This window comes from Leptonychotes weddellii, chromosome 6, assembly GCF_054177405.1.
Source record: "Leptonychotes weddellii isolate Sample4059 chromosome 6, ASM5417740v2, whole genome shotgun sequence".
Classification (NCBI taxonomy): Eukaryota; Metazoa; Chordata; class Mammalia; order Carnivora; family Phocidae; genus Leptonychotes; species Leptonychotes weddellii.
Window position 1 is genome coordinate 49,267,916 of NC_138374.1, and position 25,151 is coordinate 49,293,066.

Sequence of the window (25,151 nt, forward strand, 5' to 3'; positions counted from 1 at the left end):
TGTATGTGTGAGATCCCTTCCAGAAGCTGTGTCCAGAGCTAAGGGGGTCTCTCAGGAGGAGTGGGGCTTTTGTTCATTTTGATGTTTTTTTTTCTTCTTATTGTGGTACAACGTATATAGCATAAAATTTGCCATTCCAACCACTTTTAAATGTGGCATTAATTCTGCTCACCGTGTGGTGCAACCATCACCGCTATGTATTTCCAAACGTTCTTCACCACCTGGGTTCCTTTTGACCTTGAACTTCATGGCACGGGGTCTGTGAAGGACCTGCTTTCCCTCCTTTTCTGGGAACAACCCGTGGCCTGGGGCAGTTGAGCTGTCCCCAGGGGGCTGGGAGGAAGACCCTTCTCTCTCTTCCCTGGAGCCCCTGGCCTCATTTCTGTGTGCTCCGGGCCCACTTGGGGAAGAGGCATGGGACGCTCTTTGAAAGGGGATCCCTAGGCCTTCTGTCCCTCTGCAGGTCACTGAGGGTCTGGCTGTGGGGCCTGGGTAAAGCTGGGCCCCCCTGCCTGCCCAGACCTTTCCTCTCTGGGCTTCAGTATCCCCTCAGGAGAAGCAGAGGGAATGCAGTCTCGCCATGGCTGTCTCTCTGCCCTTACTAGGCATCACAGCGGCTGCTCTGGCTACAGGCGCCTGCATCGTGGGCATCCTCTGCCTTCCCCTCATCCTGCTCCTGGTCTACAAGCAAAGGCAGGTGGCCTCCAACCGCCGTGAGTATCCCCGCCTGCCTGGGGTGGGTGAGGGTGCGAGCGATCTGCCCCAGGCCCCAGCTCAGCGCCTGGGATTAGCAAAGGCAAGAGGCAGGCACATTTCCTCTCTGTTCCAGAGATGGGAGCTGCTATAGTCCCTGCAAGGAGCTAGGTTCAATGGTGGAGAGAGGAGGGGACCCAGGTGTGCCACCTGGGGGGCCTGAGTGCCCACCAGCCCCAAGGGGTCCTGGCTCGGCCCTCAGTAATATCTGTTGAATGAATGAATAATCACATGGAGTAGTTCAAATTGGTTTATAAAATGCTGCCCCTTGGAGATCCTTTGAGGACCTGCTTTAATGCAGGGGTAGGCTTGCCTTGTAACCAGCATTGTAATTGTCAGGACAAAAATGACCTTTGGATTATCAGAACTGGAAGGGATCCTGGAGATAACTTAGTTCAGTTCTTTCAGCATATGGCTGAGAAACCTGAGCTTACTAGCGGGGTTAAATCATGAACTGAATGGTATATAAGTTAGTAAGTGGCAGAGCTGGGCCTCAAGCCCAGAGCTTTCCACTCATGCTTTTCCCAGGGAGTGTAATCCCACCACATCATCAGAATGCTCATCAGGATGAGCGTGCTGGCCACCAACCCCTACCTGGGAAGGTTGCTGTGCTGGGCCCCATGCCAAGTTTTTTTTTTTTCTTTTTTAAAGATTTTATTTATTTATTTGATAAGAGACACAGCGAGAGAGGGAACACAAGCAGGGGGAGTGGGAGAGGGAGAAGCAGGCTTCCCACCGAGCAGGGAGCCCGATGTGGGGCTCGATCCCAGGACCCTGGGATCATGACCTGAGCCGAAGGCAGACGCTTAACGACTGAGCCACCCAGGCGCCCCGCCAAGTTTGTTATATACCTCCTCTCATAATGATGAGACAGCTTGGCCCTACAATTGTTCCTCCTTTGCAACTGAGCAAACTGAGGCACAGAGAGGTTCGGTAACTTGCCGAGGGAAGCTCACAGTGAGTCAGCAGTAGAGCCAGCCTTCAAGTCATGGCCACCAACACCATTTCACCCTCCTCTGTGGTACAGTGCCCCTTGCCCTTCCTCTGACCCCACCCCTGAGCCTGGGCTAGCCCGAGGAGGGTGGGGAGTCCTCTGCCCTGGCCCTTATGTCACCTCCCCTGCTTCTTCCCCTCTGGCCAGCTGCAGAAGGTAGAGCTGAGAGAGGGCAGCTCTGTCGGCAGATGGCTTTTGGCTCACACCTGATTTCCTCTGACTGGACCGTAACACCTGGACGGCGCTCTCACCTGAGCCCCCACAGTGGCTCATTCAGGGGCTGTGGTCACCTTTCCCTTATTCTCAGGACATCCATACTCCTTTTGCAAAACCCGCCATAGGTTGGGGGTGGGGTGGGGGCAGGTAGGTCAAGGCTTGGAGCAGAAAGAGGAACCCAGGGGCTCAAGCAGGGCGAGTCATCACCGTGGAGTTGCCATGAGCTTGTGCTCATTGGTGCAATGTTTTCACGGAGGTGAGGAAGGGACGAGGACGGAGACACACTCAGCTCCCAGGAAAGAGGTGCTTCCCAGGAAAGAGCTCCCAGTGCTGCACGCATCCTCTGAAACTAAACAGACCCCAATTCTGTGACCTGCGGCTTCTTACAGCTCCTTATCCCCAAATTAAATATTGCAGTAACAAAAAGGTGTCAATAATTTATCTTCTAATAAAAGTATTTTTGAGGCCAGTCTGCTCACCCCTTCTAAAAAAAAAAAAAAAAGAGGAAGAAAAAATGAACTGTAGGATCAGAGTCTTCGAGACAGACCCAAGAGATGCTGGGAGAGAAACCAGGTGTGAAATGGAGAGGGAGGGGAGATTTGGGTCATTTCTTCATCTAGCCTCGCGAGAAGTGCTGCTGCAGGAATTATAGGAACAGAAGTCACTGAGAAATGCCAGGAGTTCGGCCACAGGACAGAGGCTAAGCGCCCGGGTGGCGTGGCAGGCCAGGGAGGGAGGGGACCGGGAGTGTGTGTTGGTTGCTGCGGGCAGGGCGCTGGCTCAGAGAGCATACTCAGGAGCGAGCCACACTCAGGGAGGAAGAGAGAGAAAGGGTTGGGAGCACTGAGGCAGGCAGCCTGCTGCAGAGGCTGATGAGTGTGGAAACCAATCCGGTTTTAGATGGAGATTGGGTTCCCCAGCTCTAAAGTGGGGCCAGCAATCCCTCCCACCAAGGGGTAGAGAGGATGAGCCCAGGGAACGCTGGGCACCTGCACGAATCCTGATGCACAGAGCCACCCACTAAACGGTAGCCATGATTCCTGCCGAGAGCAGAGATTTTAGGAACCTTTGTGCAACTTCCTGTGTGTTCTGTGTGTGCCCCTCCCACCCATGTTTCCCCACAGTGATCGTGGTAAAGCTCTTGCAAATGAGAAATGTATGGGGAACTGCAAGGAAGAGGGAAGTAGGACCACTGCATCTGGTTGGTGGCTAGTTTAGGGGTGGGGAATCCCAAGGGAGGGCAGCAGCTTGGAGGAGGAGCAGAAAGTGGTGGAATGGCCGAGAAGTAATGGGGTCTCAGGCCCCTAAGATTCCTCTAAGAGATGTCACTGCTAAAGCCACCCTTTAGGCAATGTGGAGGACCAGGAACCCTCCAATTAGGAACTGAGCTCACGGCCCTCCCACTCAGTAGATCATGGCGACAGGCCAGAATGTGGCAAATGTCCAAACAGGAAACAGCAAATTCAGGAGTCAGGCCTTTGCTTGATACTTAAATCCGGATGGTCTCACAACACCTAATCAAGCCGTAGGAGAAAGCACTGGTTGCCTTTGGCCTCCTGGTGACAAATGCCACCCCTTATACTTGTGAAATGCAGCCCGAGTTTCATTTAGCACTGGTTAAAACACCGGACTCACTGAGGCCTGGCCTGCAGGATACACACGATCATGCGGGCCTCCTGAGCCAACAGAAGGGGGATCCAGGGCGAGGGTGGCCCAGCCTGGGCTTGCTCCCCTTCCTCAAAGGGCATCTGCCAGAGGGGGCAGGGATGTTGTCTAGGGAAGCCTCTCCTTTGTGACTAGCTTCTCTGTCTGTATGTCCCCAGGTGCCCAGGAGCTGGTGCGGATGGACAGGTAAGGCCCCTGGAGATCTTCCCGAGAAAACTTCCTGTGGCCGCCCCGCCCCGACTCCAAGCTTGGCAGGCTCTCTCTCTTCTTGCCTCTCCCTGGGCCTGCGGCTCTGTCGGCCAATGTCTACACTCAGACCGCAGCTGGACTTAATGCAGAAGGGAGGGGGGTCGCTCTTTGCCTGGACTGACTCTCCTTCACCAGGCTCCTTGCCCCTCTCCCCGCGCTGATAACGTGTCCTGGGACAGGGCTCGGAACACAGACACGGCCTCCCAGGTCCTCCCCGGGCCGGGGTCAGCTGTCAGGAAGGAGGGCTGTGCAGGAGGCTCCCTGTACAGCCTCCAGGCACAACTGCTTTAGAAAAGCATCTGCCATCTGCACTGAGGCCTACATATCTGTGCTCTCCCTGCCGCCCCTCGCCCAGCGGGCCGAGCTCTGACACTGCGGGCCTGAGGCCAGCACCTTCCTTCAGGCCTCGGGGGCAGCTGGCCAGGGTGGGGGAGGAAGAGGAAGCAGCTGAACTGGGCACAGACACTGAAACATGCAAAGGAGGACGGCACACCTGGAGCCGTGGTCCCTCCCTGCAGAACACGCCAAGGAGAAAGTGGTCAGGCCACCGTGGGCCACCGGGGCAGAGGTTGGCCAGGGGCTCCGAGTGGGGCAGCAGGCTGGGCATGCGGTGGCCAGGGGAGTGTGTGTTGGTGGGCTCGGGGCAGGAAGCAGACGGGGCGCCTGGCACAGAGGGTGTCCTCAGGAATGAGCCCCACTCAGGAACTTGGCCCGGTTACTTTATCAGCAAAACCAGAGCTCCTCTTGGGTGTTTGAAAGGGACGATTTTCTAGACAGGTCAAAGGAAGTCCTGCCAGTGATCCTGCCGGGACTCAGAGCTGGCGGCAGGGGGTAGGTGGTCCCCCTCCCCAACAGGAAGAGGGAGAGAACTGCTCCCTGCAGCTTACGACAAGCTGTGGGGACATTCGATCCTAATGGCATCAGCTGAGAAACCTGTCGCAGGTTCCTGATCTGGGGTCCTCAAGGTGTCTCTGACCCCAGGCTTCCCAGCTGCGCTCAGGGCGGATGGCCAAATAATAGGGTGCAGCCCTGAGCTCAGGGGAGCTGGGAGAGTGAAGGCCATGCCCTTTTCTGACCCCGGCTCCTCCCTTCTTGCAGGAAGAGGGTGCTGAGGCCTGAGGTGTGAAGGCAGGGGAGGGGAGGGAAGCAGAGGAGTGGGGCAAGCAGGAGGGCAGAGGCCCAAACCTGGGCAGCACAACTGACTGAGCCAGCTCTCTTCTTCTAGCAACAACACACAAGGAGTCGAAAACCCCGGCTTTGAGGTCTCCCTGTCCTCCCAAGGCATGCCGGAGGCCAAACCCAGGTCTCCGCTGTCCTACATGGCTCAGCGGCAGCCTTCAGAGTCCGGGCGGCACCTGCTCTCTGAGCCCTGCACTCCTCTGTCGCCACCAGGCCCTGGCGATGTCTTCTTCCCAACCCTCGGTGAGTGCTTCCCAACAACCCTCACCCTCAGGGCACAACAGCCTGCAAGGTCATGACCTCCCTGTGGCCTGCAGGGCACCAGCCTCACTCCCCTTCTGAGGCCTTATAGCCTCCCCGTGTGGGTTTAGTGGGTGAAGGACCGCAGAGCCCCCCCCATTCATTCTACTTCACCTTTCTTTTGCAGACCCCGTGCCTGACTCTCCAAACTCTGAGGCCATCTAGACCAGCTGGGGCCAGCGGGCAACTGTGGCGGGGCCTGGGGCAGGTGCTTTGGAGGCAGAGCTGGCCCTCTGAGTGGTCCCTTAGCCGTGGCCCTGGCCCTGGTTTCCTCCCTCCTGCTCTGAGCCCAGACTCTTTGAGATACCTCTGATGGCCAGACCCTCAACTCCTCTGGGTGCTACATGGCAGAAGGGAGAAGGGGCTGGATTGCCCAGCCCCTGTCTCAAGGATGGTGGGGTGCTGGGATCCCGCCCCAGAGACCTGAACTTCACCAGCTACAAATGCCAAACGGTCTACATCCTAGAAGCTCAAGAGTTTCCAGCCTATGGCAGCTTCTCTCCCTGGGACATGAGCTTTGTGACCAAACAGCCCAGATGAGACAAGATGGGCACTGGACAGAACTCCTCTCCCCCCCGCCCCTTGTCCCCATCCAGTGCCATCCTGCCAGGCATGAGACACAGGAAAAGATGTGGAAAGACTCTCCCTCAGTGCGGTAGAGCCAGCGCCCTGATCTCGCCTGAGGCTGCTCATCGGTCCGACTCCCTCTCCGTGACCATGGAGCTCTGGGGCTGGTCCTGCCTGCCTGCCCCTGGGGCCACGAGAGCCTCTCCCAGCTGTCTGCTACCAGCAACCTCTCCCAGTAGCTGTCCACCGGTTAAGCAAACCTGGGCTCCCACTGCCTGCCCTCTGGGCCCCAGAGTTCACTGGCCAGGGTCCCCGAAACAGGAAGTGCACCCTGGGGCACAGTGGCCACTGTGGGCCAGCTGGCATCTTGGGCAATGGGGGCCAGGCAGAGGTTGCGCTACCTGCTGCAGAGGGCAGTGAGGGAGGGCAGGTGGAGCCTGCTGGGAAGGTGAGTGGAGAGGCTCCACCCCCACCCTCCCCCCTCCACACGCAGCGTGCTCAGGACAGAGGAGGACCACATACTGTATTGCCCCAACTGTGACCCTCCCTCCAGTGGAAAGAGGAGGTGCTATTAAACTCCACGGGCAACAAGTGCAAACCCTGGGAATGGACTGTAGGAGCTGGGTTTTAATCCCTGCTCTGCTTCCAGGGGTGCCTGAGGCCCAGGGAAGCCCCCATCTCCTCCTCCCCCCCGCCCCGCCCTGTCTTTGGTCTTCCATTCCATTTAATCTGTGTCAAGTCTTTACAGCAGAGTGACCCTGTCGGTGGGCGTGTACATAGAAGGGTCTGTGGCCTTCTGCTCTAGACCCTCTGCTCCAACTCCTGCTTCGGGGCATGTCCCGGATTTGTTTTTATACACCATATGCAAGGGAATCCTTTGTGGAATTTTGATTAAAGGGTTTTAAAAACACAGAGAGGAGTCGGGGGGCGGGGGCTCTGTACACTCTGGGGTGGAAGCGGGGGTGGGGGGGCCGAGAGGGGAAGGGGTGAGTTTGAGTGGCATAGGGCCCAGGCACTGCACCGAGGAGGGCGTTCAGCTCGGCAGCCTATGTGGCAGAGCCCCGACTTCAGGCCAGCGTAAGGGCCCAGCAGGCAGGGAGAACCCTCTGGATGGCCTGGGGAGGGGGGAGACAGGAGTTGGGGGTGGAAGAGAGCAGCTCTAGGCTCTCCGGCGGCAGTGAGCCGCCAGGCCTACGGCTAGAACCAGGGAGCCCCCCTGGATACACGGCATTGCTTCCACACTCCCCCGTCAGGCCCAAGGGCATGGGTCAGTGTGGGTGTCCTGCTATACTGGGAGGGGGAAGGCTTGAGGAAAGAGTGGGCCTGGGCCTTGAGACTGCACGGACACCTCCAGTGGCCAGGACACCAAAATCCTGGTTCCTGCTTTGTCCCTGGGGGTCCCTCTTCTATCCCATCTGTTGCCTGGACGCTGAGTGCAGGCTGCCACAGAGAGAGGGTGCTGTTCTAACAGCTCTTGGGGGCCCATGGCAGGGATGCGCAGGGTGACACTTGCTCAGAGCTGAGCTGGGCTACCCCTAGGATTGAAGGAAAAGCCCACAGACCAGACCTCCCCCATCCCCCAGCTCAGAAAGAGTGCTCCTGCCCTAGGGGGAGGCTGGCCTGGCCCAGCCCGCAGCTTCTGACCTCCAGGCAGATAGAATTTCTAAGAATTTGGCTGCCAGACCCCAAGCCTGGCTGTTGCTGTGTGGTGGGAGGGCAGGAGGGAGGGAGGAGGCCCCAGAGCAGAAAGCCACCCCACTTCCTCCCCAGCTTCCTCCTGCATGACCTTGAGCTCTTCTTCTCTGGACCCTTACAAGTGAACACATTGCAGCTTCGTGGTTTCCTGTTTTCAGTGAAATTTACTCTGAGCTCCAGGCTCCATCTTCATCCATGACCACACGCTCCGCCCCCAGAGGCCCCAAGGCATCCTCCCTGCTGCTACCGAGGAGGGGCAGGATGCCAAGGAGCCCTCCATGCTGGCCTGGGAGTGGTGATAGCCTCTGGAGGCGCCTGCCCTGGGGGCTGGTCCCTGTGGGCCCCAGCTCAGTGCCTGTGGGCTGGAGTGCACCGAATAGAGCAGGGGAGTGGGATCATCGTGCCTGCCTCTAATGGGGCTGGGAGGAACACTGGGGCCTCCAGAAAGTCAGCTGCCAGGCAGGATGGGGCTGAGGCAGGAGGCTGATGGATCACAGCACTGGCTGAGGCCCTCAGAAGGAAATCTGTGCTTTGAGGCACTAAGGTGTTGTGAAGAGATAGATCAGGAATTATAACAGCCATCATTCCTGTCATGTTCTCCCGATGTCCACATTTAATAAAGACAGCCTGCCTTTATTCCCTCCAAGGGAGAGGCTAAGGCAATGGAGTTCCCTTAGTTAGCCTCGCATGCCATGGGGACCACTGGAGATGCTACTGTTGGATCAGGCTGGCCCTGCCTGGGCGGGGGAGGGGTGTCTGTGACGAAGGGCCCTGGGGTGGGTATGCAGGAACGCGGGGGCCGAAGCACTGCCCTCTTCAGGGAGTGCTCTGTGGTGAGGGCCTCAGGGAGACATGGTGGAGAGATGACCTGCAGAGGTCCGGTCACTCTCCACCCCAGCTTGGGCACTGCCTCCCAGAAGGGGCCTTCCTGGGTGTCAGCTAAAGCACCCCAAGGCTGGTCTGTGATTTCTCAGGGAAGTCCAGGGGCACGGCAGTGGGCAGAAAGGGACTGGGGGTTGCCGGCCAGGACCCCAGGTGCAAAGACCTCTCGAGAAGTAGACACTCACAGCCCAGCTTCGTGGGGGGCCCAGCCCACACAGGGCACTGGCCACCTAGCCCTTCCACGGGGCACTCACTGGGCCTGCTTGGCACTGTTGCCTCTTTCCTGTACAGATGCTATGTCTCCCTAACTATGCCGGGAGTTCCCAAAGGGCGGTGGGTCCGATAACAGCCTGTCCTTTGGACCCAGTCGCAGAGCTGACAACTGAAGCATGGCCATGGGGTGATGCGTTGAACTGGGATGCCAGGGTCCTGTTCTCTGGGCCACTCACAGGGCCCCCCTCTGACCTTCCACCAGCTCTGTCTGTGCTTGGTGGGATCTCCCGAAGACAATAGGATGCCCTGAGCTTGTGCAGGCCAGGGGGGCAGAGGTTTCATTTTGTCTCGCAATTCTGATCTGGTGGCATGACTTCCTAAAATATATGTCGGGAGGGATTCTGAAGTAGCAACATAGCTTAATGAGAAAACGCTGCCATCAGCTAGCCGTGCGCCCCGGGCACGAGAGGGACAAGTGGCTGGTGGGCTATCGCTTGGCTTTTTCTGTTACAATGCTGTGTTTTCCAAAACACACGTTAACGTTATTGCTTTTTTGATTCTCCCTCCCCCACCAGAACACCCAGGGAGGCTTTACTGTGTCCATTTTATGCACAGAAAAACCAAGGCTCCAAAAGATTGGTGTCTTGTGACAAGAAGTGAACGTGGAACTGGGACTAAGACTTGGGTCTTCTGCTTCTCAGGCCTGTGCTCCTTCATCTTCATCGAACTGAATGGCATCAGAGGCCAGGACTTGGACCTGCTTATAGCACACACCATGGCTGGGGGGTGGGGAGGGGCCGTGAACCTGGGCCCACAAGCCCAGGGCTCCATTTCTTTTGCATCGTTCTCGCCACTCCCCTTTCTGCCTGGCAGTGCTGAAGCCACAGGACCCCTTGTGCCCCCAACTTGCTTACCACGGGGGAGGGAAAGGAGAAGCTCTCAGCTGGCTGACCACGGAGCCCCAGGGTCTCTGGGAGGACCTGACAGGATGCATGCGCCACATTTGAGCAGTTGCAGAACAGCCCTCAGGACGCAAGACAAGGGAAGGATCTGAATGTCATCACGCTGGGCCGGAGAAGCCTGGCTTACTTGGTGTGCAGCACAGGGAAGGGGCCAGGCTGGGGTTTCCTGAGCTTGAGCCAGGGGAAGCAGGCTTCCTCAACAACAGCAGGGTCCAAGTTTAATACACAGAAGAGCTCTTGGCCCTAAAGATAGGAGGTCAGCTGCCAAGAGCAACGTCCCCAGCTCGCAGACTTTCTCCGCTGGCAACTCTTGGACCAGCAAGCGGGCGGTGGGTGACCTCTGTCCTTCTCCCTGGACAGGTGACTTCTGCAGGTCCCCACCAGCCTGAGATGCCAGAGCTGGTTGGCTGGGATTTTCTAACCTGCTGGCTGCGATTCGTGTGGCAGGGAAACCTCCCGTCAGGCCCTCCCTCTCTCCATCCTCCTGCCAAGGTGCCTCTGTGGCTGGGGCTCAGCTCCTGACCTCCCAGTTGCCTTCCGTCCTTCCTCCCCCGGCCCGGCCCTTCCTCTTGAAGGGGCCTCCCTGACGGCCACTTAGACCCCTCCCCCCAGCCGGGCCTCCCTTGCCTGCGGCCTGGAGCTAGCCAGAGGGCAGAGGCTGTACAATGATTTCCCCTGGCTGGGTGGCACACTATTGTGTGACAGGCCTGGGTTGGTCCGGATGCCCCTTGCTGCACAGCTGTTCCTAGCTCTGGGTGATACAGGGCTAAAAGCTGGGTGGGACAGGAATGTACAGTTCTCAGGAAATTGGGGAAAGGGGGGCCAGGGTGAAATGAAGAGATAAGAGGGCTCAGATACAAGATTTCTCTTGGTGGCTGAATCCCAGGCCCCCTGCTAAGAGAGCTTCACTCCGTAAGTCACAGATGCAAATGATGGCTTTTCCAGAAAACCTTCCCTGGTTCCTGGCTCCAAGTTCCTGGCACTTTATCACATCAGAGTGGTAACTCTCTGTTACGTGTCCATCTCCCCTCTAGTTTGGGGGCTCCTTGAGGACAGGACTGTACCCAACTCATGTCTGACTTCCGAGCCTCTAGCACAGGCCGGGCACGTATTTGGTGTTGAATGAAAGGAGGAAAGAGGAAAGGAGGGACTCTTACTTGCCCCTGTGAGGCTGGTCCTGTGCCAGTGACGGCTGGCTTGGACCAGGCAGATAACTGTAGGTGGAAACAACAGGTCAGTGTGTGGGTCTGCCGGGCATCTCTGGACAGATACATGCAGGGTGGCATCCACCCATAAGACCATGGTGACCTTTCTTGGAACCTTGGGATGCTCCTCAGGACTCTGGCTGGAGCAGGAGGGCTTAAAACAACCCTATCCTCGAATACCCAACCAGTGAAATCTGCCCAACAGCAGGGAAGGGACCTCCTCTGGTCACCTCTGGCTTGGCCCTCAGTTTTGTGCTTGACCCTGGGGGTTCACCAGCTAGAGGGGAAGCAAATCTTCAGGGGTCCAGTGCTCCTTGGAGGCAGATGCCAATCATGGCTGGGCACTGGCTGCAGGGCCCTTGCTTGTGGCTTGTGCCCTGTCCTCACCCTGGCTCAGCTTGACAGGGAAGAAGTGGAGGGGGCACGCGAGAAAGTAGTGCAGTCAGCCCTTAGGGCAGACCCCAGAGACAATGTCACCGGAAGGATATATAGATAGAGAGCTGCACTCTCGGCTCTGAATGCTGCCACGGGCCTGAACTACGTGCAGCTCCTCAAACCCACCCCTGGTCTTTGCTTGATCTTAGGCCTTTGTTCAGGTGGATCTCCGGGTCCAGGATATGCTTTGTTGTGCTAACGATGACTGAGTGACAAGACAGCCCAGCTGTCACCTCCTCCAAGAAGCCTTCCCCAAGCCCTTGTTAGTGCTCCTCAATGCAGTCCCATCTGCACCTTGGCCCCTGTGCTTGGAGAGCCTCAGTGCCTTCCTTACTCGGAGGCCTTTTACTATGGCAGGGACCAACACTGTTTCCTCCCAGTATCCCTGGGGCCTGGCACATAGTGGGCATTCAGGGAACACTGTCTGCCTGAATGAATGAACGAACGAACGAACGACTGAATGAACGAACAAATATCCTCTAATGCTCAGTTCTCAACTATGCTCCCGTGGTCACTGCAATTCTTCACCGTCGTGTGTCCCTTACAGAAGTCAAGTACCAGGGATCTTTCCTCAACCTGAAGCAGCAGGAAAAAAAGTTGAAAGGACAGATTCCTTTTGACCTAAAAAATGTCTCCTGTAAATCTTTTCCCAGCTGGTCCCTGATGCCGTTTGTCCGGAGCACAGTGTTACAGCCCAGGAGCCCATATACAGATTTGCTCGGTGATGGCCTCAGGGAACCCCATGCCTGACCCGAGTCATCTAGAAGGTGCTTTCCAGGGCCCGAGCTGGTGATGGCCAGAATGAGGAATGTAGAGAAAGGGAGATTATATCTCTCACCACCTAACTTCTCGTAGTCTTAGCAGGGAGCTGGAAAGCCCGAGATCTGCTTCGAGGTGGGGCTAGAATGTCAGGGACCCATGTGTGAGGAGGCAGTGCTCATGGGTCTCCACCGGGCTAGGTTGGGTCTCTGGGGGCGGGGGGGTCAGGGTGTCTGTCAACAGATGGAAACTTTCTAGCTACAGGGACCAGTCCCAAGTTCTGCAGGAACTGCTTGAGTAGCGGCCCACCCATTCCTGGTGGTTAAATGTGGCTGGGGTGATTTCACATTTCCCTAATTGTCCTTTCTTCTGAAGACCAAAAGGAAGCCAGACGTCACCTCTAAAACTCAGGGTGTCAGAATGTCAAGGGTCTCACTGACTGCCTCCCCAGGAAACTCTAGGACTGTGGGGAGCGGGGAAGGGGGGAGCAGGGGTGAGATTGCTGTGTTTGCTGGCCTAGGTCAGGATGAGGAGGGGCACATGCTCTCAGTTTCCCACCCCAGATCTGTTCTCTGCCCTTCCCTCACTAACAAGCTCTGCTTTTGTTTGAGTGATATATCTGGCTTCCAGGTAATAAGCCAGTCCTGACAATCCTGTCATTTTTTTCCAATCTCCTTTGCAGTGAGGTGCCCATATGAATCTTTTCTGGCCACAGACATAAGCAGAACTCTGGAAAATAGTTCTGGAAAAACTTTTGCTTTCTTGATAAAGGGGCAGAAATGGCTTGCATAGCTCTTTGTCTTCTTGTCATTTCCTGCCTTGAATGCTGACATGATGGCTGGTGCTATAGCAGCCATCCTGTAACCATGGGGGAAAGGCCAAGAGGCATTAGCTCTGACATCACTGAGCACAAAACCAACATTTGTAATTCTCTCCAGAATTTTTGTTATGTGAATAAAATGCATTCTGATTTACTGATGACTATAAAGTTTCTGTCACTTGTAGCCAAACACGTCTCTAAAGGCCATTGGCGAGATGACCAGGATGATGACTTGCCCTGAAGCCAGGTGCAGTTGCGGGGAGGGGGGGGAGGGGTGTTAAAACGGAGTCCTTCCATGTCACCACAGTAACTGATACCCCTACCCCCTCAGGCAGTTATATGTGTCCTGTATACAACCCTCTCTTTGGCTCACTGGGTGGGGACGGCTAAAGTGATTAGCGGGGACATTGGCAGCTCTGGAGCTGAGGATGCCCAGGGTGTGCCCAGAGCCAGTCCCATAACCTCAGCATCTCAGAATGTGGTTTCCTGGGATTGGTCATATTCCACCATCCTCCCCAGAGACACTCCAGATAAACAGCCCAGCCCAGGCCTGCTCTGACCCCACAGTCCATAGGGCTGAGCCAGAGGGGACGGGTCTAACAGAGTCACCCGTAGGGGGCAAAGGGACAGGGCTGAGGCCTCATTTATGGTCAGGTTCCTAGGGTGGACAGAGTACAAAAATGTCCCCAATCCTTTACACCTCCCTGTATCCACACTTTTTATAACTCCTTTGCAACTCAGTCCTTCAAAAGATAGAGTGTATTTCTCCACACCTTGAACCTGGACTGGCCTTGTGACTTGCTTTGGCCAACAGAATGTGCTAGAAGTAACCTCAGCCCAGTTCCAAACCTGGACTCAAGAGGCCTTGCATGCTTCCACGGTTTCTCCTGGACCCTTTCTAGCTGCATGTGAACAAGTATAGCCTAGCCTTCTGGAAGAGGAGAGACAGGTGGCCCTGTCACCCCAGCTGATAGGTGGCCAACCCCCAAAAGCCCAGCCATCCAATGACACACAGCTGCCCCCCTCCAACCCCAACAAAGGGGGGAGCCCAGCTAAACCAGGTCTAAATTGCCAGTTTGCAGAGTTGGTGCTAAATCAATGGTTGTGTTCGTCTCTCCATTTGGCTTGGTTTGCAAGGCAGCATTACTGCGCCCATACACAGACAATACGATCCTCCTCCTCAGGGCTGGCCAAGCACTTCCGCAGATATGAGCTAATTCAACTCCCCAGACACCACCTAAGAGGAGATAGCATCTCCCTTTACGGATGACGAGACCCACATTCCGAGAGGTTCCGACTTGCCGGCGATCGCGCAGCCAGCTCACAGGACTCCTGACTCCAAATTTCCCACCCCAGCCCATGGCCCCCAGACCACCTCGCCCTCTGGTGCCGCAGGGCACACCTCCTTCTCCAACCTCGCAAACCTTGCACATTGCCCTGGGCGGGGGCTCTGCACCAGACGGAACCGAGAACATCAGTCCCTTCCAACCTGGACATATTGCGACAGCGTGTCACAGCAATGCGACAGAGGGGAAGAGGCCTTTTCCTATTTGGCACGGGGTGTGGGTGAATGCAGTCTCGTGGGCACACAGCTTGACAAGTGGAGTGGGGGCTGGCCAGGCCCGGAGGTGTAGGCTTACTCCGCACCATCCCACAGAACGGCTCTGTTTGCGCAAAGAGGGCTCAACAGAGGCTCGGGGTGGCTGCAGGTGCAGGACAACAAGCGCACGAGTTCTGCACACACGGGGCCTCCCCAAATACACACGCGGGTCCTCCATAAATACTCAGAGGCAGACCTTCTAAAGGCACGACAGAGGAGTTGTCAAAGATTTACCCCCCTCGGGCATTCCACTCCCACCCATCTTGTTCCCCTGCCGCCCCCCGCAGAGAAGGCAGAGCTGTCCTTCAAGCACCCTCCCCTCCCTGCAGCTGCCCCCATTACTCACGGACAGGGTGGGGGTGCCTTCGTCCTCCACGGTCACCACCAGGTGGTAGAAACTCTGGCGCTCACGGTCGGGCGGGGCAGGCCGTGTGGCAATCTCGCCACTGATCCGGTCCATGCGGAAGGTCATGTCCTCATTGCCCTCAGTGATATAGTAGGACAGGACGCTGTTGATCCCGATGTCACGGTCGGTGGCTCTCACCTGGACCACAACAGTACCCCCACCCACGTTCTGCGGGGAGAACAGGAAAGAGGTCATTCTGGATTCAGAGCCCCCGGGGGCCCAAGGGCTTCACGTGGGCCTTTAGAGAGTTTTGCTCTGTCTACTGTGGAGCACCGAGGAGGAGGATGAAGATGCTGGTGGTGAACATTCTGTGGGCACCCACTGTATGCAGGGCTGCGTGACTTCACCGTCTCTTCTCTGTAACCCTATGAGTTAGGTATGATGCCATCCCCATTTACAGATGAGAAAACTGAGGTACGGAGAAAGCATGTATGCACGTCACACAGCCTGTCAGTGGCAGAGCCCAGGTCTGAATCCTGGGAGCCTGGCCTGAGCCCTGGCCTTTAAACCCCTCTACCGCCCCTGCTTTCATGGACGTCCAACCTGGCCTGATACCCAGCGATGCTGGCGCAAAAATTTCCCTTAGTGGCTCAGTCTTAAGAATGAATAGTAAATGCATTGTTTTGTTTAAAAACAGCTCTCCCGGGGATAAATCCCTATTGGTGGTGGAAGGCCACTTCCTTCTTTCTCTCTCCTCTTGTCTCCTCTTCACACCACCCACAGAAAGATACTGCATTCCAGGATCTGGCATTAGGGCTGGAATTGTGAGTGAGTGGGCCTCGCCCCCACCTGCCAGGTCTGGAGAGCCTAGCGGGCCAGGCAGACACTTAAACAGGTGCTTCATGGTCACTCACACCCACTGTCCACCCTGGACATCCAGCTGTATGGACGCAAGAGCTGCCCTTACCTCGTTCACGCTGACATTGTACCCAAAAGGGCTCTCGATCACTGGAGGGTTGTCATTGACATCCAGGAGGGTCACCTGCAGGATGTGGTCCTTCTTCCGTGGAGGGGTGCCACGGTCGGATGCTACAACCTGGAGGAAGGAGAGGAGAGAGGAGGCTGGATTCAGGGCTAAAGGTAGGGGAAAGATCAGGAATATGGAGTGTGAAAGGGCAGTCTGCCCAGTGGGGAGGACCAGGAGGGCAGAGAGACTCAAGGGTCCATCCCTGCCTCCGTGTGGCCTGCCAGCCCTGGGCTCTCCCCAGGATTTTGCCTTCTGCCCCATGCTGCAAACAATCCTTGCCCAATTGTTGTCTGACTTGGGGCCATCATTTGGAATCTGATTCTGGTGTGCCCAGTCTTTAGCATCTGATTCTACCCCTGACTATATTCTGGGCTGTGCCAGCCCCTCCGACCATGACCTGGGCCTGTGACCAGACCCCGGGCTCCTGCCTTTAGCTTCAAATACCTTTGTTCCATGCACTCCTTTCTGAACCCTGGCAAATAGAGAGAGCCTCCCATAATCTTTTCAGCAATGAACTGGAGATCCCCCCCATAGCCCAAGCCTATCCCTGGGAGCCCAGATGATTCCTGGATGCCTGTGGGGCAGCAGAAAATGCTCTCCAGGCTCAGACCCCTGCAGAAATGCAACCCTGGGGTCCCCAGAGTCCTCAGGGAACAGGCCAGCCACAGCAATTCAGCAATAATGGTGGCCTTTGGGACTCCTCACACCTGCGCTTGTTTCTCACCGAGGCAGAGGCAGGCCAGGGAAGGGTTCTTCTGCCCATTGCACAAGAGGGGAAACCAAGGCCCAGAAAGAGTGAACAACTTGTCCAAAGTCATACTGTTTGTGGAAAAGTCAGGACTCTATCAGCTCTGCCAAGCCTTCTCCCCTGGCTCCTATGGCGGGGACGGACACCTCTGCTTCCTGCTCTGGGTCCCCTGGGGACCAGTGACACGGGAAGCTGACTGCCAGGCTGTACCAAGCTCTCACCTGGATGGTCAACAGAGACCCCGGGGCAGGGGGTGTTTCTCACCTTGAGGATGTAGTGGTCTAGCTCTTCTCTGTCCAGAGGCCTGGCCACAAACACTTCGCCAATGGAGTCGTTGGTGGTGATGATATCAAAGTCCCCAGCGATGTTGCCAGAGGCCAGAAAGAAGACCACCTGTCAGGGAGGAGGGGGGAGAGGAGGGAGAGAGTGGGGAGGACAGGCCGCCAGATCCGGCCGAGCCCCTCCCCTGCCCTCCCGGACCCTCTGCTCGGTAAGGGCATCTGAAAAGAGAACATTTATGCAGAGGTGGTCGCATCCCTACAAATGTGTGCGGCAGGCGCACTGAGGCAACGCAGGACCTGTGGCAGGCTCCTGGGGCAAGAGAGGTCAGCGTTACCGGCCCAGGGGCCAGAAGGGTGCGTGTGAGTCCCACGGCACGGACGTTTCCCAGGACAGAGGTGGGGAGGTACTGAGATTTCTGGAGGCCCCGCTAGAAGCGGGCCCGAGCTGGGGTTCCATCTGGCCCTCGCAGCAACAGTCAGAAGGAGATGCTCTTTTCAGTTTGCAGACAGGAGGCTCAGAAACATGCAACAGTTGGCCAAGGTCACACAGCTTGCAAATGACCAAGAGAACGAAGATTTGAACGCCTGTGCTTCTGACCCCAAAGCCACCCCCCCGCCCCCAGAGGTGTGCAAGCCATCTTTGGGGTGGGGGCAGAGGGAGAGGAAGACAGAATCTCAAGCAGGCTCCACGCCTGGTGCAGAGTCCGATGCGGGGCTTGATCTCATGACCCTGAGGTCGTGACTTGAGCCGAAATCAAGAGTGGGCCGTTTAACCGACTGAGCCCCGCAGGCGCCCCGAGCAAGCCATTTTTAAATGGTGGAAACCTCCTCAAACATACCAGCTGATTCATAGGACAGATTAAAGCAGCAGGAAGAATAATATGCTCTATCACCCGTCCTCCTTGTGCGCTGGGGCTTCCAGACCTGGAGTGTGTGTGGAGGGAGCACTTCCTGCCGTGGGACAGGCCCCCCAGAGCAGGAGGGAGGAGGAGGAGCATGTCCTCTCTGAGACCTGGGGCCATGTGGGAAAGGCTGGCACACAGGGCCGAGATGCCGAGTGGTTGGTGGATCAGGTGACGAAGGAGTCAGCGGGAAGGATGAACCCCCTCTGCTTTCAGCTTGCTGTGGGGGGCTGAGCTGTGACAGGCCTTTGGGCTCCATGTTCACTTGACCCAGGCAGGGCCAACAGCCTGCACAGCTCTGCCTCTTCTCCTTGACCGCGGACTAGGGTGAGGGCAGGGCCGTGCTGCCTGGGGCTGGGAGGAGCCTGACTGTCCCTTCTCTAGCGGAGAGGCTATGTGAGCCTCCTACCGACAGGGAAGATCCAACTATTTCACTTGGTGCCCACCTGCCCATTGCTGCCGGTGTCGGGGTCCCGGGCCTTGACGGTGGCCACCTGCTGGCCCACAGGGCAGTCCTCAGGCACGCTGACGGCCGAGTCGGAGGTGAAGTCAAAGCGGGGACTATTGTCGTTCTCGTCCAGCACCGTGATATAGACCTGGGAGGGGGGAGGCAGCCAGAGACCTACCGCCTCCTTCCGCTTCCTGGCTGCAAACACCAGGCTCCCACCATGGGCCCATCGGGGCCTAGAGCTGATAGTTCCAGAAAGTCAGCTAGCATTCAGAGCCTGCCTGGGCCGATTCGGACTTTACACAGAGGTGTTGAGCACATTTTTTCCTCAAAGTGTGATGGGGGAGGGCTGGATGCATTCAAATGCTGGGGCCAGGACAGCAGGGTAGGGGACCAGGGGGGACTCCTAGGTGGTGGGGCTGAGAGCTGGAAGGCACGGGCCTTGGCTAAAGGGGACAGAGGCTACTCAGCGAAAAATTCATGAAGAACGCCAGCTTGACATTGGCAGAACTTCCTGTTTTTCAAGGGGAACCTGGCATCCAGATTTTTATGAGGAATTACGTGTTAATAAAAATTAAAGGAAAAACTTAGGTGCCGGCTGGTCAAAACACATCTAGCAGCCAGATCCAGCCCGAAGGCCTCTTCATTGGCACATCTGGATTAGAGGGAAGGAAACGGGGCTTTGGAACAAGAAGGGGCCAGGAGGTAGCCTGGTGTTCCCAGTGGGGAGAGGAGAGGAATTTCCAACTGTCAGATATAAACCGGGAATGTGCAAATTGCATGCAAAGAGCATATTGTTTCGCGTCTGTAGCCTCCAGCACACAGATGGCCATGAGCGCCGCTTAGGCTCACTGATGGGAAGGTTCAGGACGGGTGGGAGAGGCTCAGGTTTTGGGACTCCCAGGCGGGGCTTGCTCCCACCACCCTGCCCCAAGCCAGACCTCATCTTCTCCTTCCCTGGGCCTGGGGTACAGGGGCTCCCAGGCCTGCCTGCAGCATACACAGTCCCCCATGGAGAGCCTGGGGAATCTCGCTGCTACAGAGGAGACCCCCTTCTCCCTCCCCCTCCAATCAGGTCTTCCTTCTTCTCCATCCTAGCCCCGCCTCCATATCTTTAGGGAGCTGTCAGAACCGCAGGGCAAGAAGCCCAGGCTTGGAGGCAGGACCAACTCCACCATTTACCAGCTGTGTGATTTTGGAAAAAATGATTCAACCTCTCTGATTTTCCACTTCCTTAGCTGAAAGTACAAAAACACCTATAGCACCAAGATGCTTTGGGGAATGAATGAGCAAACAAAAAGTTCAGGGGTGGTACAACGTGGTCCTCGTCCTGCTTCCTGCCTGGCAGACTGGCATGATCTCACGCGCCAAGGCTTTGCCTATCCCTCATGATTTTGGTCAGGGAGTTCTGTAAAGTCCCAGAGCCCCAGTCTGCTCATCTGTGAAATGAGCACAATAATGCCCACCATGCTATTTTCAGGGCAGAACCAAACATGGCCTCTGTGCTCTGATTCCTCTAAACTCTCTTGCTCCCCTCAAGGCTTTGTTCAGGCTTCCTGTGCTTCCTCCCACCATAGAGCCTTTGCATACGCTATTCCCTCTGCCTTTACGCTCTTCCTTCTTAGTTGGGTAAATGTCTACGCTTTCTGTGGATCTCAGCCTGAGTCACTTCCTCAGGGAAGCCCTCCTTGATTTCCTTGACATCTTATTATAGACTGTCTGCTATAGCATACATTGACTGGTGTGATAATTTAATCAACATCCCTCCCCTGCTGTATCTTATGTTTGTGAAGGCAGGGGCTACATCTGATTTTGGGGAATCATTTGGGCTACCTCTGTTGTACCCTGAGCCCAGTCCAGAGCATGGCACACGGTAGGTGCTTCCTCTAGGATTACCACTGTGATGCTGTTTGTGAGGTGCTCCCAGGAGCAGAGAGTCAGCCTCAGTGGGGGAGAATGGAGGGCAGGTGCCAAGGTCTACAGAATCAGATCTGGGTCTGTGTTCCCACCCAGGGCCTCATGGTCCAAATCTCCTTCCCCTGGCCCCAGAGGCCTGAAGGTGTTCTGCCAGAGCCCGCCCCCCGTCTGCCCCTTCCTGCTGCCTCCCCACCCCTCCCAGGGCCCACGGGGGCTGCTGGGGTCAGGGAAGAGTCAGGTGTAGGTAAGCTGCGGTTTGGGGGTTCCGGCCTTGCAGAGGAAATGATGCCACCTTTAAAAGGCCCCTCAGGCTGCCTCCACCCTACCACTTCCAACAGTGCCTGGGGCCAACAGGGCTGCTGTATCTGGGGCAGTGGGCCCTGGGGCCTGGGAGGAAGCCAGGGCAGAGCAAAAAGCCATAGGTCCTGCTTCCTGGAAGAGGGCATAGCGGTTATGGAGATCAGGGCTTACGCAGGAGTGTGTGCTTAGGGTGCCCCCCCCCGGCCTGTGTGGAGGAAGGGGGCTGCCTGATCTACAGAAGGGCTCCGGCGGCCTTGGTGGGGAGCATCCTGGCCACCCTGGCTGCTTATCAGGCTCCACCTGGCCTCAGTTCCCAGACTCCCCATAAATGAGGGGCTAGCTGCAACTGTGCCCATTTTATAGATGAGGCTGCCGAGGCCCAATGAGAGGGCCCCATTTAACCTGAGCCTCAGCTCCTATGGCTGGGGTGGCCAGGAGCCTGAGACGGGAGTGGCGGGACATGGTACCTGCCTGGTATCCACCACTGAGGGTTCTGCTCACCGGCTGCCCTCTGGGAACACTGACGGGGCTCGGGGGAGCTATGCAGCTCATGGCTACTCTTGGCCTCACGACCCCCAGGCTGGCCCTATGGATGGAGGGGGCTTTGGGATACAACTAAGTCACAACAAGGGCCATTGGAACTGAGCACCTCCAGGGAGCTGTGGGGCAGAGAACCCCAAGCAGCTGCATTGGGCTCTTAGCCTGGACGGTGGGTTGGTTTCCGTCCTTCCAGGGTAATGTGATAGGGACCCAGTGGGGAGTGAGAATGTGGCTATAACCAAGGCTGTGGATGAGCTGGATGCCCCATGTGGTCGACAGATGGCCTCAGACCGGATTGGCTGGGGCCCAAGCCCAATACATTGTTAATGTTCTTGTTATCCCTGCAGGTTGCCCACCTGGTAGACCCTCCCTCTGGGGACTACCCCCATTTTCAACCCTCAGCCTGAGGTCCCTGCCTGCCTCACCCACTTCCCCCACCCTCTTAAGAACCTTGCCCGACACCTCTGGCCTCAGCAGTCACCCTCCTCAAAATGCTCCGAGCATGTGGTGTTCCTGCCCTAAAGTCCTTGAGGACAGTGACTCACACTGTGCCCATGGCAGCCCTTCCCCAGCACGCCCCAGGCCCTGGCACCGTGGGCCCCACCTCCCATGTTCCATAACATTATATGCTCCTTCCCCCAACCCCCAAGAGAGGGCTAGTTTCCCCTTTACAGACGCCACTCCCATCATATGCTCCTTGGGGCCTAGTTTACAAAGGGCTGCTTATTCGCCATCTCCTGCCAGCTTCAGGGCTGTTGGCAAGATCCTCACTTTAGACCCGAGGAAGAGAAGCACAGAGAAGTTGAGCAACTTGCTTGTGTCACACAGCAGAGCTGGGACGAAGCCTCCGTGTTCCTTCTATCGAGTGTCCCACCTTCTCCTTTCTAGTGCCCCCTACCCCCCATCCCAGCCCCCACGGGCTGGCACAAAGGGCAGAGCTGGATCTGGGGAATGCGTCCAAGATGGGCTGGGACTGGAGTGGTTGTGAAGGGTCTGGGCAGGAACCTGCTGCGGGCCTGTCCATGGACCTGTCTCCAGAGGATGCAGGAAGGTGCACTGCCACATAGGGATGGAGCTGGCACTGGCCACAGCCAACAGTACAGGGGACAGCCCCAGTCCACAGGCCACTCACCTTCTGTAGGCAGAGCCAGCAGGAGGCCAAGGGAGAGAAAAGGCCAGAGTAGAATGGTTAGCAGTCTGTAGCTCCCCCAGCCCCCTCACAGCAGGGGTGTGCTGCCTGCCCCGGCCCCGGTCTGTGGTGTCATCCCTAGCCCAGGCTGCCCAGGAAGGTGTGGCATGACGGCCGCAGCGCTGTCCCTGGGTGGCCGAAACCCTCACCCACTGCCTGGCCTGTGTGGGGGTGGCTGGTGAAGATGTAGGTTTTGGGGTGCCTTGGGGTGGTGATGGGCTATGCCTGTGGGGCTCTCACCCGGGGTCTCACTCACCACGGTGGAGTCCACCTTGGGGCCACCATCGTCTGCCACCACTGTCAAGGTGTAGAAGTCGCCTTTTTCCCGGTCCACCAGGCCCTTGACCGTGATCACACCCTGCGGGGAAGGGAACAGATGAAAGGCTGACGACATCATACCCACCAGGCAGAGTCCGCCCCCGCCGCCAAGCTGTCCCGTGCTCCAGCCAAAGCAGAGTCCTCGCTAATCCCCAACATTCTGCCCACTTTCCTACCTTCCACATCGCTCCCTCTGCCCAGCAGAACATCTCCGCGGAGCTCTGTCGGCCTAAATCCTACTTCTTTCTCAAACCTCACTCAGATGATCCCCCAGCCAGGTAAGATCACTCTCATTTGGGCCCCTGGGAGCTCCACTACACCTGTATTGTAGCTCTTTTCACATCTTCCCCTGTGGTGCTCGGATGTACATCCCTGATAATTCTCATTTCTCCTCCCAGTCTACGAACTCTTTGGGGGCTGGGAAGAGTCTCGTTCATCTTTGTGAACCCGATATTCCCTAGGACAAGACCTGTACCCTGCAGTGATTCATACCTTGCCTATTTTCAAAGAAGGGAGTCTGATAAAAGAGATGGAAGAGTAAGATCCAAATAGTAGATAAGAGACTAGCTGCTACTTAGCTAAGACTGGCTATTGTGATGAAGCAATTTACATCTGAGCTTCCTAACAGCCAAGGTAAAAAGAGAAATGTGATGACTTGCATAGCTCTCATTGTCTAATAACAAGAAGGTTACCAGGTTGCCTAGGTATAAGCTTTATCTTACCCCTGAATATTGAAAGGGATGCATTACAGGGGTATTTATCTCAAAGACACTCTATGACAAAGAGGATAGTACTGTGCTTATAGAAGGAGCTCAAGAAATGTTGGTTAGCTTTAAAAGGACTGTGCTTCCTGCCCCTAGGGAGAGCCCTTGCTGTGCCTGCTCCCAGCCTCCCTCACCGTGACGGCATCTATCTTGAAGAGGGCTTTGGCCTGGGCGCTGGTATAAGTGTCGAAGCGGTAGGTGATCTGATTGAGGTTGTCAATGGAGTAGGCCTGGACCCGCACGATCTCAGTGCCCAGTGCCAGGTTCTCCAAGATGGCCGCCTCATAGGAGGCGTTGGAGAACTGCACAGCCTCGTCCAGCTCATTGAGCAGCGTGATGTAGACGCTGCAGAAGCCCTGGTTGAAGGGGGGGGCCTGGTCGGTGGCAGACACGTTCATCAGGTAGCTGGTTTTGGTCTCATAGTCCAGGTAATCCACGGTGATGATGAGCCCCGTGCTCTCGTCAATCTCGAACTTCCCCTCGGCGCCAGATAGGATGCGGTAATTCACCAGGCCGCCGTCCCCTGCAGGAGGACACAAGAGTGTGCAGTCCCAGATGGGGGTGGGGCTGCCCTGTGGCTTCCCAGGCTGCCGACGGCACACCTGCTACTGGCCCCGAGGGACCAGGTGAGCGGCCCTGGCTGACCTGCCCAGTGTGTACTGACCCCCACTCCCCGAGAGAAGCGGCAGAGGATGGGGCCAGGGTCTATGTGGACAGCAAGGCCCAACACACACAACCTCTCTGGAGCTTGGCTTTGGCATAAGGTATGTACTGGAGGGATTTGGTTCTGCCTCTGGAGCCTCTAAATTCAAGCTCAAGTAGCAACCCCTCCCCGCCTTGGGTATTTGGACAAGTAGCAATGGGGAAATTAGGGATATCTTGTGAGGGGGAGCTTTCATCCAGAAAGTGTTAGGGGCAGCATCCTCAGAAGTGGCCAAGACTCCATTTGGTCCCTCCAACCAAAGGGTGCTAGCTTCCCCTGTCCTCCCCACTCCTCCATCTCAAATCCCTCGGCCTCGGTACATTCTTCAACCAGGAGCTCAAGTTGGGATTCTTTAGCTGAAGTGCACAGACTTCCAGGGGAATGGCCATAAAGCCACTCGGGAAAGCCCAGACTTCCTTAAAATCATTTGCTAAACTCATAATGGATGTGCATTCTTCTAGGGAGGGACACTTAGCTCTCACTAATTTCTCAAAGGGATTCCTGACCCAGAAAAGGCCATGAACCATTAGACAACAGGCACATATGTGGCCTGAACTGTATAAATGGGCCATATAAGGGATGGCAAATCTGACAGTTTTCAGACCGATCTCCGCCCCCCACCCCGTCACCCCATCCTGTGCCCCAGCGGGGCTGGGGATGCTGACAGGGGCTGACATGAGGGAGGGGCTGGAGCTGGGACACTGGGAGCAGCTCAGGGAGCCTCTCCCGGGGGGGCAGTGGACCGTCCAGGAAAGAGGTCCTCTCTGGCTGCATCCCTGGCCTGGGGCAGAGGCCCAAATAGCCGGGGCCCATGAAGAGGGCCGCTGTGACCTGGCCACATTCTCCCGTTTTGCACCGCCAGCTGCGGCTGTCTCTGGGGCTCAGGGTCCTCGGTGAAGGCGGGCTGCCTTCAGAGCACTCCAGAACACTGCCCCTTGTGAAGCCTGCGTGTGTCAGGCCCTGAGCCAGGCCCGCAGGACATGGAGCCGTCGCTGGCTGGAGGGGCAGGCCTCGGCCAGCTGTGTGACAAGTCCTTGACCTCCCGCAGCCCTGCCCGGCCCCCAGCCAAAGGCTAGCCAGGAGCTGCCGACTCCGCCAGTGAGAAACGTAGACTTTCCAAGCTCGGGACCTTCCCTGTCTCCATCCAGAGATTGGGACAAGTCCCCCACTCCAG

The 25,151-nt window shown here is 56.8% G+C and overlaps 3 protein-coding genes across 8 annotated transcripts in view; 1 reads left to right on the forward strand and 2 right to left on the reverse strand.

Annotated features, from left to right (window-relative positions):
• Positions 1-13,048, forward strand: part of VSIR (V-set immunoregulatory receptor) — a 28,380-nt gene extending 15,332 nt beyond the window's left edge. For all 3 annotated transcript variants that reach the window (XM_081824091.1, XM_081824092.1, XM_081824093.1), the window contains exons 4-7: positions 606-713; positions 3,787-3,814; positions 5,103-5,299; positions 5,484-13,048. In XM_081824091.1, coding sequence (XP_081680217.1) covers positions 606-713; positions 3,787-3,814; positions 5,103-5,299; positions 5,484-5,521 — 371 coding nt within the window. In that variant the 3' untranslated portion in view covers positions 5,522-13,048. The remainder of the gene's footprint in view (positions 1-605; positions 714-3,786; positions 3,815-5,102; positions 5,300-5,483) is intronic.
• LOC102736847 (cadherin-23) overlaps positions 1-18,751 on the reverse strand; it is a 75,427-nt gene extending 56,676 nt beyond the window's left edge. For 3 of the 4 annotated variants that reach the window (XM_031019983.2, XM_081824087.1, XM_031019980.2), the window contains exons 1-4: positions 18,245-18,505; positions 16,880-17,008; positions 15,808-15,936; positions 14,841-15,068 (exon numbers count right to left, since the gene is read on the reverse strand). In XM_031019983.2, coding sequence (XP_030875843.2) covers positions 14,841-14,966 — 126 coding nt within the window. In that variant the 5' untranslated portion in view covers positions 14,967-15,068; positions 15,808-15,936; positions 16,880-17,008; positions 18,245-18,505. Of the gene's footprint in view, positions 1-14,840; positions 15,069-15,807; positions 15,937-16,879; positions 17,009-18,244 lie in introns of all 4 variants that reach the window. The other variant, XM_081824086.1, reaches the window with a different exon arrangement.
• A 3,067-nt stretch (positions 18,752-21,818) lies between these two features.
• The window catches only part of LOC115937841 (cadherin-23-like), a 277,920-nt gene continuing 274,587 nt past the window's right edge, over positions 21,819-25,151 (reverse strand). Inside the window, exons 31-33 of the mRNA XM_081823095.1 lie at positions 23,409-23,797; positions 22,449-22,550; positions 21,819-22,138 (exon numbers count right to left, since the gene is read on the reverse strand). Coding sequence (XP_081679221.1) covers positions 21,824-22,138; positions 22,449-22,550; positions 23,409-23,797 — 806 coding nt within the window. The 3' untranslated portion in view covers positions 21,819-21,823. The remainder of the gene's footprint in view (positions 22,139-22,448; positions 22,551-23,408; positions 23,798-25,151) is intronic.